General features: G+C 54.7%; 3 protein-coding genes across 3 annotated transcripts, besides 2 other annotated features; all 3 read right to left on the bottom strand.

Moving 5' to 3' along the window:
- Positions 1 to 984: 984 nt before the first annotated feature.
- Positions 985 to 1,354: a repeat region.
- Positions 1,355 to 4,024: 2,670 nt separating this feature from the next.
- Positions 4,025 to 4,514: a repeat region.
- A 299-nt stretch (positions 4,515 to 4,813) lies between these two features.
- LPMP_301730 (hypothetical protein) lies at positions 4,814 to 10,435 on the bottom strand (the record flags this gene model as incomplete). The annotated part of the gene is made up of 1 exon (XM_010702896.1): positions 4,814 to 10,435. The coding sequence occupies one exon, from the start codon at positions 10,433 to 10,435 to the stop codon at positions 4,814 to 4,816; it is 5,622 nt and encodes a 1,873-aa protein (XP_010701198.1).
- A 1,022-nt stretch (positions 10,436 to 11,457) lies between these two features.
- On the bottom strand, positions 11,458 to 11,964 carry LPMP_301720 (hypothetical protein; the record flags this gene model as incomplete). The annotated part of the gene is made up of 1 exon (XM_010702895.1): positions 11,458 to 11,964. The coding sequence occupies one exon, from the start codon at positions 11,962 to 11,964 to the stop codon at positions 11,458 to 11,460; it is 507 nt and encodes a 168-aa protein (XP_010701197.1).
- Positions 11,965 to 12,711: 747 nt separating this feature from the next.
- On the bottom strand, positions 12,712 to 13,581 carry LPMP_301710 (hypothetical protein; the record flags this gene model as incomplete). Its single annotated transcript, XM_010702894.1, has 1 exon — positions 12,712 to 13,581. The coding sequence occupies one exon, from the start codon at positions 13,579 to 13,581 to the stop codon at positions 12,712 to 12,714; it is 870 nt and encodes a 289-aa protein (XP_010701196.1).
- Between the last annotated feature and the right edge of the window lie 276 nt (positions 13,582 to 13,857).

The raw sequence follows: 13,857 nt of genomic DNA, 5'->3' as shown, positions 1-13,857 counted from the left end.
GGGCGGCCGCGGTCGGCGTTACGGCTTTGGATGGGGGAGTAGGCGCTGATATTGCTCGGTGACGGAGCGCTGTCTATACAGCCGACTGTGGAGATGACCGCGGCAGGAGACGTCTGCGGGCTGCCAGGGAGCGGGATGGAGAGCCCGTCCCCAGATCGACGGGACGACTGCGACCCACTTTCAGACGCCTCTTCCTCCGTCGTTTCGGTGCCCTCGTCGTAGTCCGATGCGTTGCTATCTTCGTCCGAAGTCTGGCGCATATTCGACCTGTTTTTCTTCTCGAGCGTGTGTTTCTGCTGTTTGATGTGCAGATAAAAATGAGCAACAACGAGGCTGGGAGTGACGGAGATTTTCCGCGAGTACTCTACATGTGCATGCTCTTCAAAAACAAGGAAGGAGGCGCAGAGTAGAAGGGTAGGTTTACAATGGCCACCTACACACGTGTGTATGTATGCGTGTGTGTGTGTGTGTGTGTGCTCGTATGGGAGGGGGGAAACAGTGTATGTGGGCAAATGTGAAATGTGTCTGGGGAGTGTACGTGTACCGGGCACACATCAGAAACTACAGGTATGCAGAGCAAGTGAAAAAAAAGGGAAAAAGAGATGAGGGAGGAAGATGCTGCAAATGTCGGAGGGTCAAAGGAGTAGTAAAGAATGAGCGCAATCGCCCGACACACACTGTGCAGAAGCGTAAAGGGCTTTAACAAAAAAAAAAGAGAAGCTGAGCAAGTACTGGGTGCACAGCTGCAGGCGGGAAACGTGAGGAGTCATTGCATCACTCGTGCAGAAAGAAGAGAAAAATGGCGAAGCGAAGGAATGCAGACAACGCGAGTGAGAAAGTGAATTTGAAAAAGAGGCGCATTGTCCATCCACTGTGATGCGCTCAACTTTAACCGTTTCCAACAACTCATACGCACCCACCATCCACGGTATTCACCGATATACGCAACGAGGAAAGGAAAAAAAAACGTGGAATTTTTCGTTTCAACGCGTCCTTTCCGTCACGAACAAATCAGCAAAGATAGGCATACAGCCGCCGCACACTTATCTCTGTTGCGCTACGGCGATTGTCAAGGAGGCGGGTCAGTCAGCACTGATTGGCGTCGCTCAGCCCACTGCAATGTCACTCCATAGAGCGCAGGATGTGTCCAGAGCCACGCTCAGCATCACCGCAACGCAGCAAAGACAAAAAAAAGTGGGGGTCTCAAGTATTCGCTGAATCGTCGACGTGATTTGCAGCATGCGGCTCCAAACGTGGTCATAACCGAGCGTGTCTTCAGCGCAACGCCAGCCCAGATGTGTCCACCGACATCAATAGTTCGTGCAATCGCATACTCGAGGACAGTCTGCAGGCTGCCTGCTCCCCCCCCCCAGAATGAGTGGGGGTACTGAACCCTGGGTATAACACACTGGGGTGGCCCACTATTACCAAAGAACGTCGAAATCCGAAAAGAAGTACGATAGCAAGTGAGCCCCTCACACACCCCATGGTGCTGCACGTAATAATTGTAGACAACTTCCACTTCTTTGTTGTTTTCGGTGTATCTACTTGTTTTGATTCAAACACGCTCGCGACCCGCAACAACAATCGGGAGACCAGGCGGTTCGCCGCGAACTTCAACAGCGTCCTTGCCGTACTCACTCACTGTCGCGTATGCGTGTACACACACACACACACGTGGGTGCAAGTGTCCACATGGCGACTTTTCTGCCGTTGCTGTTTTCGTTAAAATGCGTGCGTTAGCAGATCGCTTTCTCCATACGTCTCTAGAACAGCAGTGCCTTACGGAAGGTGAATTCTGGATGCAACCATGCGCAGCACAAAGTCCGTAAACGCCAGCACGGCTGACAGGATGCACGGCTGACAAGGTGCACGCCGTTAGCCCCCTTCTACGCAAAAGCGGTCGCGTAGCAGTAGAAGAGGTTAAGACACGTAGGAGGCACCGGAATGACGTGCCACAGCATGGGCCAGGCGTGGCTCGAGGTGACTTCCTTTGATTGACCCTCCCACCTGCAACCAAATGGACGCCAAGGCAGTCACAACCGGCAGTGCCACGAGGAGGCTGCCGAGTCTGTCGCTACACACTTGACCACCTCAGATTCCACCACCACCAACAGCGCGGTGGCGGGCAAGTACTTGATAGGCGTCCAGTACCTGTTCATGCGCAGAATCACAAGGCAGCAGTAGCACCATTCGCAAAGGCAAAATCGCCTAGATAAGCTTCGTTGAGCGAGGGAATCGAGGTTGGGAAAGTGAGAGTTTGTTTGCTTCAATATGAAACCATGCGTGTGTGTTTTGGGTGGGTGTTTTAGGGGAGGGAAGAAAGTCATTCAGGCGCGCATGTACCAGGCACGACAACGTGAAAAGGAGCAGCGGTAGAGTGAAGGTGAAGAGGCGTACCACATGGCTGCACAGGGTGGCTCAACCTCGCGTTGGCAAAGACAAGCAGCGGCGAAAACGGCGATGACAACGCACTTTGTTCTGCTTATCAAAACAGCGCCACTTCTTTCACTTTCCAGCCTCTGAATGCGACCCGTCCTGGTGCGTCCCATCAACACCCCGCAAATTCTCGTAGCCAGAACAGACGAGAATTGCCGCACATGGACGCCAGCATACATGTGCGCATGTCTATTACGCGTGCACATGGCGGAGTCGTGGCACTGCATCCAATGCACTCGCACACAGCATGGGGAAGGAAAGAGGAAAGGATCGAAAGTGTTCGCCAAGTTTCCCTGACACGGAGGAAAGAGGTAAAAGGAAAGGGGGGAGGAACAATGCTTACTGTTCCGTCTCTACTTGAGAAAATCATCTGTGTGTCTGCATGTATAAGAGAGAAATAGAGCGAGAGCGAAAAGCTGTACAGAAGAGAACACACAAGCCAAAAAAAAAAACGCACCACCGCAGAACGAAAGAGCGAGGCAGAAGGGAGGGGGTGCCATTAATCCCTCTCCCTGCGAGGATATGTGCCCACGCCGGTAAGCCCCTTGCGCAGGAGGAGAAAGGGGGACTGCAAAACACAGCTGTCTCAACACCCTGTAAGGTACCCGCTGCGCGCAGCACGCGCCTTCTTGGTTGAGTTCTCCAAAGCACAGATACATACACCACACATGCGCGCACACATGCGCACACTTTCTCTCTGAGTGAAACGTCTATTTCGGATATAAAACGAAAATAATAAAAGCAGTGAGTAAGAGAGGGAGGGGAGACATCCCCTGGCACCCTAATGACGACTCCCTCATACGCACAAGCCAGCCTGGTGGCCATACGGTGAAGCGAATCAATGACGACAACCAATAATAATAATAAAAAAACATCTAATGATTCAGATCGCCGTGAGGAACGAGACCATAAAGGAGAAACATAGACCATCTCTTTTCAGTTGTATATGATCCTCACAGCTGAGATCAGAGCCCCCCTCCCCCTCTCCTCCCTCCCTCTTCTACGTAAACGAACTCGCTTCTCCCTCTTCCTCTCTCCCTCGGCCACCTCACGATACCTGAAAAGAAAAGGCGGAAAAATGGGGTGGGATGCGTGGGCACACCGCGATATACCAAGACGCGTTGGTTGTGAAAAGACACCCAATGTGTTTCTCAGGATGAAGGGGGAGGGGAGCGCTTTGCTCTCCACTCAACGCGACCTCCAACGGATAAAAAAAAGGAGAGAGAATCAGATCAGCATACCGGTGGGAGAATGAAACTTCGAAGACAGAGAAAACGAGGAAGAGGAAAAGAACCGCACGATTAAGCCGTCCTTGGGGATGCCAGTGATTGGTGGGTGGAAGAGGCACGGCACACACAACAACCAAAGGAAAAAAAGCGCTGCGCAGAGAAGCAGACAAAAACACTAAGCGAGAGGGCGTACCACAGGCAGACACGAAATATATATATATATATATATATATATATATAACGATGCAGAGAAGAGAACGTACGAGCAGCAGCCCAGTGAAGCGGCCGCTCTTTCTCTCCATGTGCTCAGTCCTTTCTTCCCTGTTCTTATCCTCCTTCGCACCGTGCCCACTCTCTCTGCCATACAACAGGACGTCACACCACCACCTCAGCACCTGACCCTGTCACAGGCCCCATCGCGCAAGGCGAAACAGCCGCAGACACACGCGCCACACACATGCGCCGACCGACCCAGCCACACCAGCACGGCCCCAGCACCAAACCCCATCAGGCCGGTCGCCGCGCGGCGCATTCCTCGGGGAGGCCCAGACTCCCCACAGCAGTGGGCAGCGAGGGCCGGGCGAGATGCGTTCGAGCCACACTGACAGCCTCCCCATCGCATGGATCGTGCAAGCGTGTCCACCGTCGCAGATCGCTCCGACGCAGTGCCACCCACGGCCTGGCCGCAGACGTCAGCAGCGATACACACCACTCTGGCATCCCTCCCGCCGCCAGCACACGACCCTGTCACCACCACAAGTGGTGGCAGGGATAGAGGGGCTACTCGGCCTCCCCACACGGAGCGGGGACGCTAGTGCCCGGGATACCACCCGCTGAGGTGTGTCCACCTCCCTCCGCGTCATTAGGGATGTTAATCCGGCAAGGAAAACATAATGCAAGAACGAGTCCGCAGTGCACCTTTTTTGTGGGAGGAAAAGGTCTGGCCACAGCACGGCCACGAAGGGATCAGCGAGGTGGCATGAGGAACAAAAACACACGCGCGCAAGAACTGAGGAAGAACGGGTAGCCTAGTGCGCAGCCACACTGAGCCTGCCACGAAGTACGACGGGCGGTACGAGCGGTTATGCCTCTCTAAATGCGAGAAGGGTGATGAGGATTACTAGGGAGAACCACAACGAAAGGGACTAAGACAGATTCTGAATGGCCGGTGGCAGCTGGAAGTTCGCAGGCCTGGTAGAGTCCTCCTCAACCTTGCGCTCTAGTTTTCGCTTAATGTACAGCCGGAACGCTTCCGAGCAGCGATTGAAGTTCACGCAAAACGCTTCCTCGTAGATGCTCGGTGGTACCTCCTTCAGAAATGAATAAAGCTCATCGATTCCACTGCTCGAAGTGACATGGTTGCGAATGTGGGCAAAGATCTCCATCAGGCTCTTCGTGGCATCCCCCAGAGCCGCTAGCGACGCATTTTCTTGACTTGAAGACGCGGGCCCGTTTAGCCCACCCCGCAGCGGCACTGTGAGCGGGGTGGCTACTGCAGACGAGCTTGCTGTCGTGCTCGCTGGTGGACTCTGAGAGGCGGCAGTAATAGTTTGTAGCTCTGAATGCACTTTCCGGGGGGTGCGCACCCTACACGCGACTGTGGACGGTGAAGAACCTGCAGAGAAGCCACCAGGAGCAGCCACCACGGTTCCGTTCAGGGAAGATGCCGGTGTTGTGTTGGGGTCAACGTGGTGACTCACGAGCCTCTTTCGCTGCGTCGGGGTGACGATACCCTGCCTAGGGGTGACCAAGGCCATGGCAGTGGTCGGGGCTGTGCCAGTAGCAGCAGCTCTGGTGGGGGCGACAGTAGCAGCAGCTCTGGTGGGGGCGACAGTAGCAGCAGCTCTGGTGGGGGCGACAGTAGCAGCAGCTCTGGTGGGGGCGACAGTAGCAGCAGCTCTGGTGGGGGCGACAGTAGCAGCAGCACTAATCGTAGCAGCGGTTGTGGTCAGCTGCGATGGCAGGGAGCAGGTTTTTTCTCTTTCAGGAAGAGGGGGCGGCGACTGACTCGCCCGCTGCTCGTTCCGGCTATCCTCGATCGCCTGCTGCTCATTCTGACTCCTCTCCTTGGCGGCCTTGTCGCGCAACTGGAGACAGGCGCGAATGAAGTGCGTGACGAGATTCTGCGGCCCTACAAGGTTCTCGGCTGTGGTGAGGAGTGATGCCCCGTCTCGCTTTGTTGTCGTCTGTAAGATTGTCTTCACCGTCCGGATCGGCAAGTCGTCCAAGTTGCGAAACGCACTTGGTGGGTGCTGCAACAAGTACTCGTGGCAGCACAGAATGATGGTGTCAGCGCTCACCTTGGTAAAATGCACTCGCATCACACACTTCACAGTCACCTGGATGAACTTCAGGTCGGCTTTGTGGCCAGTGGAGAGGTAGGTGGTAGAGTAGGCGGTCAATCGAGACAGCAGCGCGCTGAACACGTCGTTAGTCGGGCAGCCCTCCAGCAGCTTCAGCGTCGTGGCATTTAAGGCTTTGATGACTGGCTCGTGCAGCGAGAACTTCTCCGACAGCAGGCAGTCAAAGAAAGAGCCCAGTACACGAAACAGAAGCTGACTATGACACCGCATTGCACAGCGCGGGATCATAAACATCGAAGTCAGGCACTCGATCAACGCTTGAGCCAAGCCACTATCAAAGTGCTGGGTGTTTTCGTACAAACGCTCCACCATCACCTGGACCACCTCCGGGGTGCCGCAGTCGACACCGGCGCACAGGTGACGACGAAAGTCTTTGCACATTGCCAGCGCCACATCGGAGGTAGCCGATCGCAGCCCGACAAGGATCTCACGTATGGTGTAAAGCTCCTCGTCGCCCTCCGTAAGAGGAAAGGTGTCAGTGCACGTGGCAGGGGTGCGCGCCGCATTCGACACAGTGAACAGAGGACTCCGGTTTGCCGAGGCTCTTGCGGCGGGCCTGCCGGTGGATGCCAGAGCTGGCATCGCGGCTTCGTCCTTGCGCGCAGTGGTCGAAGGTTTCGACGGCAGTGGCGACTGCTCAACTGCAACACTCGCAGGTTCCTGGTGGTTTGGTCGGGTTCGCGTCGCAAGTTCCGGTGCCGGTGTGCCAGCATAGTTACCATTCTTCCGCATGGTGGTGTTGCCCAGCCGCATATCGCACGGGATGTGGGCGGCCGACAGGCGACGCGGTGTTGTGGCGCCGCTGTTGGCCGTGCGTGAGGTGCCGAGGCTGTTTGTTCGCGGCGTAGCTGGTTGTGGCGTCACGCGGTGACTCTCTTCATTGTCGTGAGTGCCGGTAGTGGCTGTTGAGAAGGACGGGTCAGCCTTCGCGGTTGGTGGGAGTTGCTCTTGCTGCTCCTCTGGCTGCCTCTCCTGCGCTTGGCGTCGTCGGTGCTCAATCTGCCGCGTTACCCCCGGCATCACCACCTGCTGCTCCGCTGGCTTGAGCTGCTGCACGCTATGAATGACCGCATCCTCACCAACAACGCCTAGGATCCAGCCTAGCACCTGCTCCGCGACCACACGAACATCAAGCAGTCGGTCCATCATGGAGGCTATCACAGCTGGCGTGAGCAGCTGCATTCCTGCGCGTGGCAACGTCGCATCCGCAGGGAGTCGCTCGAACCCACACACCATCATCTCCAGCGCGTTCTGCCGACACATGTTTGAGTCCGACGACAGCGGCCGCTGTAGTAGTGGCAGGAGAGACTCAAGGCCCACAACCTTCATGGCGAAAAGCGCCACGTTACGTGCCTCTTCTCGCAAGGCACTCTTCTGGTCTCCCAGCATTGCCAAGACACCGGGAGTCAGCTGCCGCAGCGCAGCACGACACTCCTCCAGCCCAGCGGCATCGACCACCACGGGAATGAAGCGTAGCACATCCACAACGATGTTCTTGTTGGCCTCCTCGAAGCGACCTTGCAGAGCCTTGAGCAACGCCGCGGCGCAGTGGCCTGGGAGCGGCCGCGGTGCCTGTGCCACAAAGGCCTCAGCGTGCCGGACACCGTTCAGTCGATCACGCCACTCCTCACCGGAAGTAATCTCGTGCAGGATGGGCCGGAGACCTGTCGGCGCCGCGGTCACAGAGCAGCTATTGCGTGATAATGGTCTCAAGGAGCTGGTACGTTCACCGGTAAGCCGCGTTACCGCCACCGCGTCACCGTGAGAGGAAGTGCGACGGTTAAAATCTGGAGATGCCTCAGTGTCGCTAAGTGAGCGCCGGTGGGCTGATGGGCGGCTCGGTGACAGCGGTGCAAGGACACTCACGCGCGGGCCGGGGCCGGATGACTGGCTCACCGGACGCACTCGAATCTCAGTAGGGGACCGCGGTGTCGGTACAGCCGCACCCCCGGCTGGTACACTAGCGGGGAGTACCACTGAGGCTCTTGGCGCCACCAACGACCCTGCAATCCTGGTCACGCCCTCAGATCGACTCAGCTCTCGCTCGTACATGGCAGGCAGCGGCTGCTGTAGTGACGCCACGCACCTCTCCACCGCTGTGGCCGAGGCCTGCGGCGAACGACGCAGGGCCACGAGGAGCAGAACCACCTCCTGTCGCACACCGGTGTTGTTGAAGTCAGCGCACACCGTCTTGACAAAATGCAGCGCTCCTTTGACCTCCACAGCATCTCGCTCAGCCTCCTCACTGTCTGGCTGCTGTTGCACCGCCTCCCGCACGTACTCGCACACCTCCTGCAGCAGCTTCGGTGTCTTGATCATAGTTGCCGTGTCCAACATGTGGCGCACCACAAAGCGCTGGCCAAGTTTTCCGGCAATAAGGCCGCACACCTCGCGCACCAAAGGCTTGCTCTTGGGCTCTGCAAGGCGTGAGGTGAAGCCAGACACAATAGCGTAGCCAGCTGCCAAGGTCAACGTCACGACCTTCGCCAGAGCCACCTGGAAGACTTGCGTGATGATGGTAAATACTTGAAAAGTCGGCTCACGGAAGGAAGGGTGTGCTCGGATGTACACCACCAAGTACTCCATGGCGCGTGTAGTCTGCGCCGGTGTCCACTGCTGCACCATGACAAAGAGTCTGTTCATGCCCTCCTGCCGCCGCGCCCACTCGCGCGACCGCACCATATCTAACACTACGTTGCCACCCTTCAGCATCCCGAGTATCATTGTCAGGGACTCCATCTTTGGCGGGAGCAGCGACTCCATGGCCACAGGGTCCTCCGCTGCTGTCTTGTTGCTGCTTTGGTCGGCACCGCTGCCACGCGCGGCAGCGACACGACTTATCCCAACAGACAGCCGCTCTGCGCCCGGCGCGTGCGAGGTCACAGCCTTGTTCGGCAGCGGCACGTTTCGCGGCGGCTCCGGCACCACCACCTTGCGTGACCCTATGTCGGCCTCGGCACCGTCCTCCCTGTCAAGAACAGAGAGACGCCGTGCGACAACCGTCGAGTCGGATGTGGATGTGGTACGCACTCGCGGTGCTGACGCTAGGGCTGACGTTGCCGCGGACAAGTCCTCGACACGAGGTACCTTTTTGGCAGGCGAGTTAAATGGAGTAGTGCCTGTGGTGCCGCCGCTTTGTGAAGTAGAAAGGTCCAAGGCTTGTCGCACGGCGGCACAGTGCTGTCCCACAGTGGGCCCGCTTCGAGCCACTGCAACAGCCATACTACGACGTTGATTGTCATCTAAGCGTGCCAGAACACTCCTGTACTGAGCTTCACCAAAGGCCCGGACAAGTCTATCAAGCAGCACGTACGCCACATCGCGAATGGACGCCTTCTCGTCGTTGACGACGCGCATCAGCATCGCGGTTGAGCGCCCCAGCTTGATGTAGCGGTCGCGGTCGCCAAGGATGTCCACCATACGAATGAGGTAGTTCAGCAGAACTGTGCGCTGTGTTGGGTTCTTGCTCTGCAGCGCCTGGTCAAAATCTTCATTGCACTGATCCATCGTGACACAGTTGAAGCAGATCAAGCCCTCTAAAGTCTTCATGACATGAAGCTGAACGCTCACTTTCTTGTCCTTCATTTTGTCCAACAATGGCACAACAAAGAGCCTCGCGTGCGGGCCAAAGTCACTGCGCAACCCACGGGCACATTCCTGCACCATTTTGAAGCCGAGCAGCATCAGTGGAGCTTGTGGGTCAATTAGGTACTCCTTCATCATGCCTGCAAGCTCGTGGTAGTTGTCCTTTGCACGAAATCGAGGCGCGGCTAGGAGAGGTACGAGATGCTCGTTCACATACTCAACACGGTCTTGCCATGTTGTCTCCTTGTCCAGCGCGACGCGGAAGAACTTCTTCGGGAGGCGTGGTATCACTGGTGACTCCTCTAAAAGCTGGAAGCCGGTATCGTCAACAACAGTAGCTGGATCGTCACTAGTGAAAGATCCTATTGGCTTGACTGCTGCAAGACAATTCTCACCTCCCTTGATCATCTTTGGTGGCTTCTCACCCACCTTAAGACTTTCAAATTGCTTCTGAAGTTCCTGTAGCTGAACCTCTCGTAAGTCTGTGAGAAAGCCTTTGATGTTGGCACCTATGTACCGATAGCACTGACAGCACAAGGCGATCGCCTCTTTTCGAACCTGGGGATTTGCGTCGTTAAACAGGGGCTGCATCGCCTTCAGAATTTCTTTTAGGGGAAACGGTTGAACCCCGTACTCTGATACAAGCGAAGTCACTGTTTGCGCTGCGACGAGTCTATTCTTCGGAGTTTTATGCGCTAATGCAGGGAGGAGAGCGCTAAACACGGCAGCTCCGCTCCCCTCCTCTACAAGTGCAAAAATTAACTGCTGGCTCAACTGCAGGGCTTTGGGCCGTCCTGTTATGCCTTTCTCCACAATCATTGGAAGCGTTCCCTCAGCGAGCTGGCTGCGCTCCGTGTCATTGCACTCGGAGAAAACAATAACAAGCGCCTCTAGGGCAGCCTCCTGCACAGTCGTATTGCCTTCATTAGTAATGTGCTTGAGGCTGTCAAGAAGAAGTTTCTTGTACTTTATGGGGTCCCCCTGTATTCGCGTGTATCCATTCTTCCGTGCCTTCCAGTTACTGTGTGACAGCACTTCGCTCACCGAGCAGGAATTGAAGTCCTCGGAAGGCTCCGAAGGTCCAGCTAATGACTTAGGGCCGCTCCCTCCCCCAATAGGTCGATCATCTAGGCTCATCATCTCGTCTCACAAGCGAGTAGAGAGCAACAAAAGGGCCCAAATATGGCACTGCCAATGCATAATCTACAAATGTATAGTAAGTCCGGAATTGTGGTGGTGGAGTCGAGAGCAAATGAGACAACGAGCGTCCAGAAGGCTAATGAGAACCAGCAACGGTGCACCGGGAATGACGCCTTCAATGGCGAAGGATGAGCACGTTAGAAGATAGGTGCTCTTGAAAAGGTGAATCCTAAAGTACATTGGTTACCTGGTATAGCTTGAAACCAATGAAGAGCGTCTCTGGAGACACCTCCTGTGGCAGCCAAGAAGCATAGTTGGCACCCATGTGTGACTCTCGTTTGGTCGCATCAACCTTTTTTATTCAGCTCAGAAGAGAGAGAGCACAGCACGTTATGTCCACCAAGAATAAAACAAAAGAGAGCTAGGGAGAGCATCTTGTGTAGGAGTATTTACTGGCCGAAGCGCGTCTTAGGGCATTTGAGGGGTATGCAAAACTAAGAGAAGCGCGGAAGTGTTTCTGCTTTCTGCAAGATGAAGAAGCAAACACACAAAAAGAGATATGGGCAGAAATAACCCACCGGAAAAGAAGTAAGCATACTCTAATTCTTCCGTTGATCTTCAATAAAGAAGAGAATGGAAAAGGCAAGCGATAAGAAGCTGATGACTTTAAACTTGAAGAGTGACCACTAGCTATGTGACACTCATCTCTGGATACGAGACACAAACTCCTTAAGCAAAGTATTGACCTCTGCCTCAACGCTGTCTACTCTAGCGACGTTCTTCCGCTCGTATACCTCTACGTAACGGTCATTTCGATTTACTACGATCACTCCATCGCCGACGATTACCTGATTTTTCGACGGCACGTATTCTGCAGTGTCAGTGAGAAAGCTGACATCCACTGCGCGGGGTGTGGACACGCACTCGGCAGCTGACTCGTTGCTGTCAGGCATGGAGGCAGCGGACCTCTTGATCCTTTTTGACTTGGATGCACGCTTGTTGGTGCGGCTCAAGATGCGGTACAGCTTTCTGATAATGATGAAGTATATGGCGCACGCCCAGTACTTCCGTAAGAAGGCGATAAACTCAGTGAAAACAGTCCGAGCCAGCTGAGAGGGATTCCAATTTGAAAGATGGCTCCTAACTGCCAAGATGGCCGCCGGTAGCTGGTCAGACACAATGTCGGAGTACAGTGACATGGTCAACATACGAGAATGACGACTTTTACAAGGTAAGATGCACGAGTAAGGAGTCGAAGGGGAGACGCAAAAAAAAAAAAGAGTGACACATACAGAGAGAGAGAGAGCAACGAAGATACCTGTGAAGAACACCCAATGCATGTGTAAGATAAGAGGACGCCAGATCCCAGGTTGTAGACACTCGCAAATGAATGAGCTAAAGGGAGGAGCGTCATAGTAATACAAGCATGTGCAGAGCTAATGCAAGCAGGCTCAGTCGAGCCGGAGTGATGACAACAACTCCACAACTATTTCAGTGATCTCTTAAGAAAACATTTCGATACGCATTTGATGCAGGAGAACAAAACTGTAGCAGCGCACTGTGCACTAGATGTTACTTTTGCGCATTCGGAATGAAAAGCTAGAATAGGAAAATCAAATAAGCAGCAATGACTTCTCTAAAGCACAATGAGCTGTAGAATGATGAAAGCAACCCAATGCAGGACCTACAGTAGAACTGCGTGAATAGCAATGAGAGATGATTAAAGGAAAGGAGTATGCGAAGGTTTCTTTGATTCGTTTTTTTTGCTTGTTTTTCTCTGTAGGTGTATGTAACAATGCAGCGAAAGAAGCAAGAGCTAGGGACACTATGGTAGGGCAGCCTTGTAGCCAATTGGTAGTCTACGGAGCGGTAAGAAAGACGCACGGAAGAAAAAGACCCAGAGGGTATAATATGAAAGAACGTTCAACACAATACCGGCCCCTATTTTTTGTAGACTAGTTCGACTGCATGTATGACCTGCAATAGGCGTTGAGGAGAACAAAGTAATCGACGACACAAACCCACTTGTTGAAGTCTTCCTGGTTCGCAGCGATGAAGGTGACATAAAACCTCTCAGGTGCAGCGCAGTGTAGCGTGAAGGCTCGCTTGCTCGTTTCCTCTACCTTCTTCTTGCCGTCACTGCACATGATTTTACCGCTCCCTTTCAGGTGCCGCTGCCGCTCCACTGGTTCCAATCCAAAAGAAAGTGACACAATGAGCGAGAGTGGGATGTAACCATCGATGACGGTGGGCTCCATGGCGTTGTAAATGGCAATACTGGCCTCATTGCCGTCGATGCTGCGCAAGAGACGCAATGCTGTGCCGCAGCGCAGTGGAGAGTTTGGCTTTTCGTTAAAGACGTACAGGCGTGTTCCAGCCTGCAACGCCTCGAGCGACCTTTGCACCTTTGGAGACATTGGGGGTCGGTGTTTAGCGGGGAAGGAAGGCCACACTGAGAGCACGTACATGGCGCACGCTCCAATGCTTTTGCCGTAGCCCTTCGCCGTCAGCGAAGCTCCGAGCGATGTGCCTACGTGTCCGTCAGAGTCACTATTGTGCACATTTCGCTTCCCTTCCTGGTCGTTGTCTGCAAAAGTGAACAGGTTGGAGCAGCTGGAGATCGCTTCGTCAATGCGCGATTGCAGAGAACGCTTAAGGTAGCGTTGCTCCTTCTTGGTCGTGTACGCTGCGTAAGAGTATATACTCCAGACATCCGACGGGTTGTCTTGGTCAGAAGGGATGCTCACTACTTGCATGTCATCCGCAAAGGACACATGTGGCACCCTTGAGGGGCTTCTTTGGGCCGCTTCTTTTGGCGTACCCATAGTCTTGGTGCTGGTTCCCGCACTCCGATTAGGGCTCTTTTTCGAGGAAACACGTTTGGCGAAATTCATGATTATCAGCGATGTAAATCGCGCGTTGTGAAGGAGGAAAGTTTGCAGTTTTGGGGCGCGTGGGTCGGAGAAAAGACAAGATCGGTGGCCTGCTGGCGCTCTGAGAGGTTGGATTTGGGGGTTGGGGGCAGGAGGGAGGGTGGTGTTGGCATGGTGCGGCGCCAGGCGCCGGCGTTGTTTCCTAGGGGTGCGGGGCCGGGCCGGCCC

This window comes from Leishmania panamensis (genome assembly GCF_000755165.1).
Source record: "Leishmania panamensis strain MHOM/PA/94/PSC-1 chromosome 30 sequence".
In the NCBI taxonomy this organism is placed as follows: domain Eukaryota; phylum Euglenozoa; class Kinetoplastea; order Trypanosomatida; family Trypanosomatidae; genus Leishmania; species Leishmania panamensis.
This window is presented reverse-complemented; position numbering and strand designations above follow the sequence as displayed.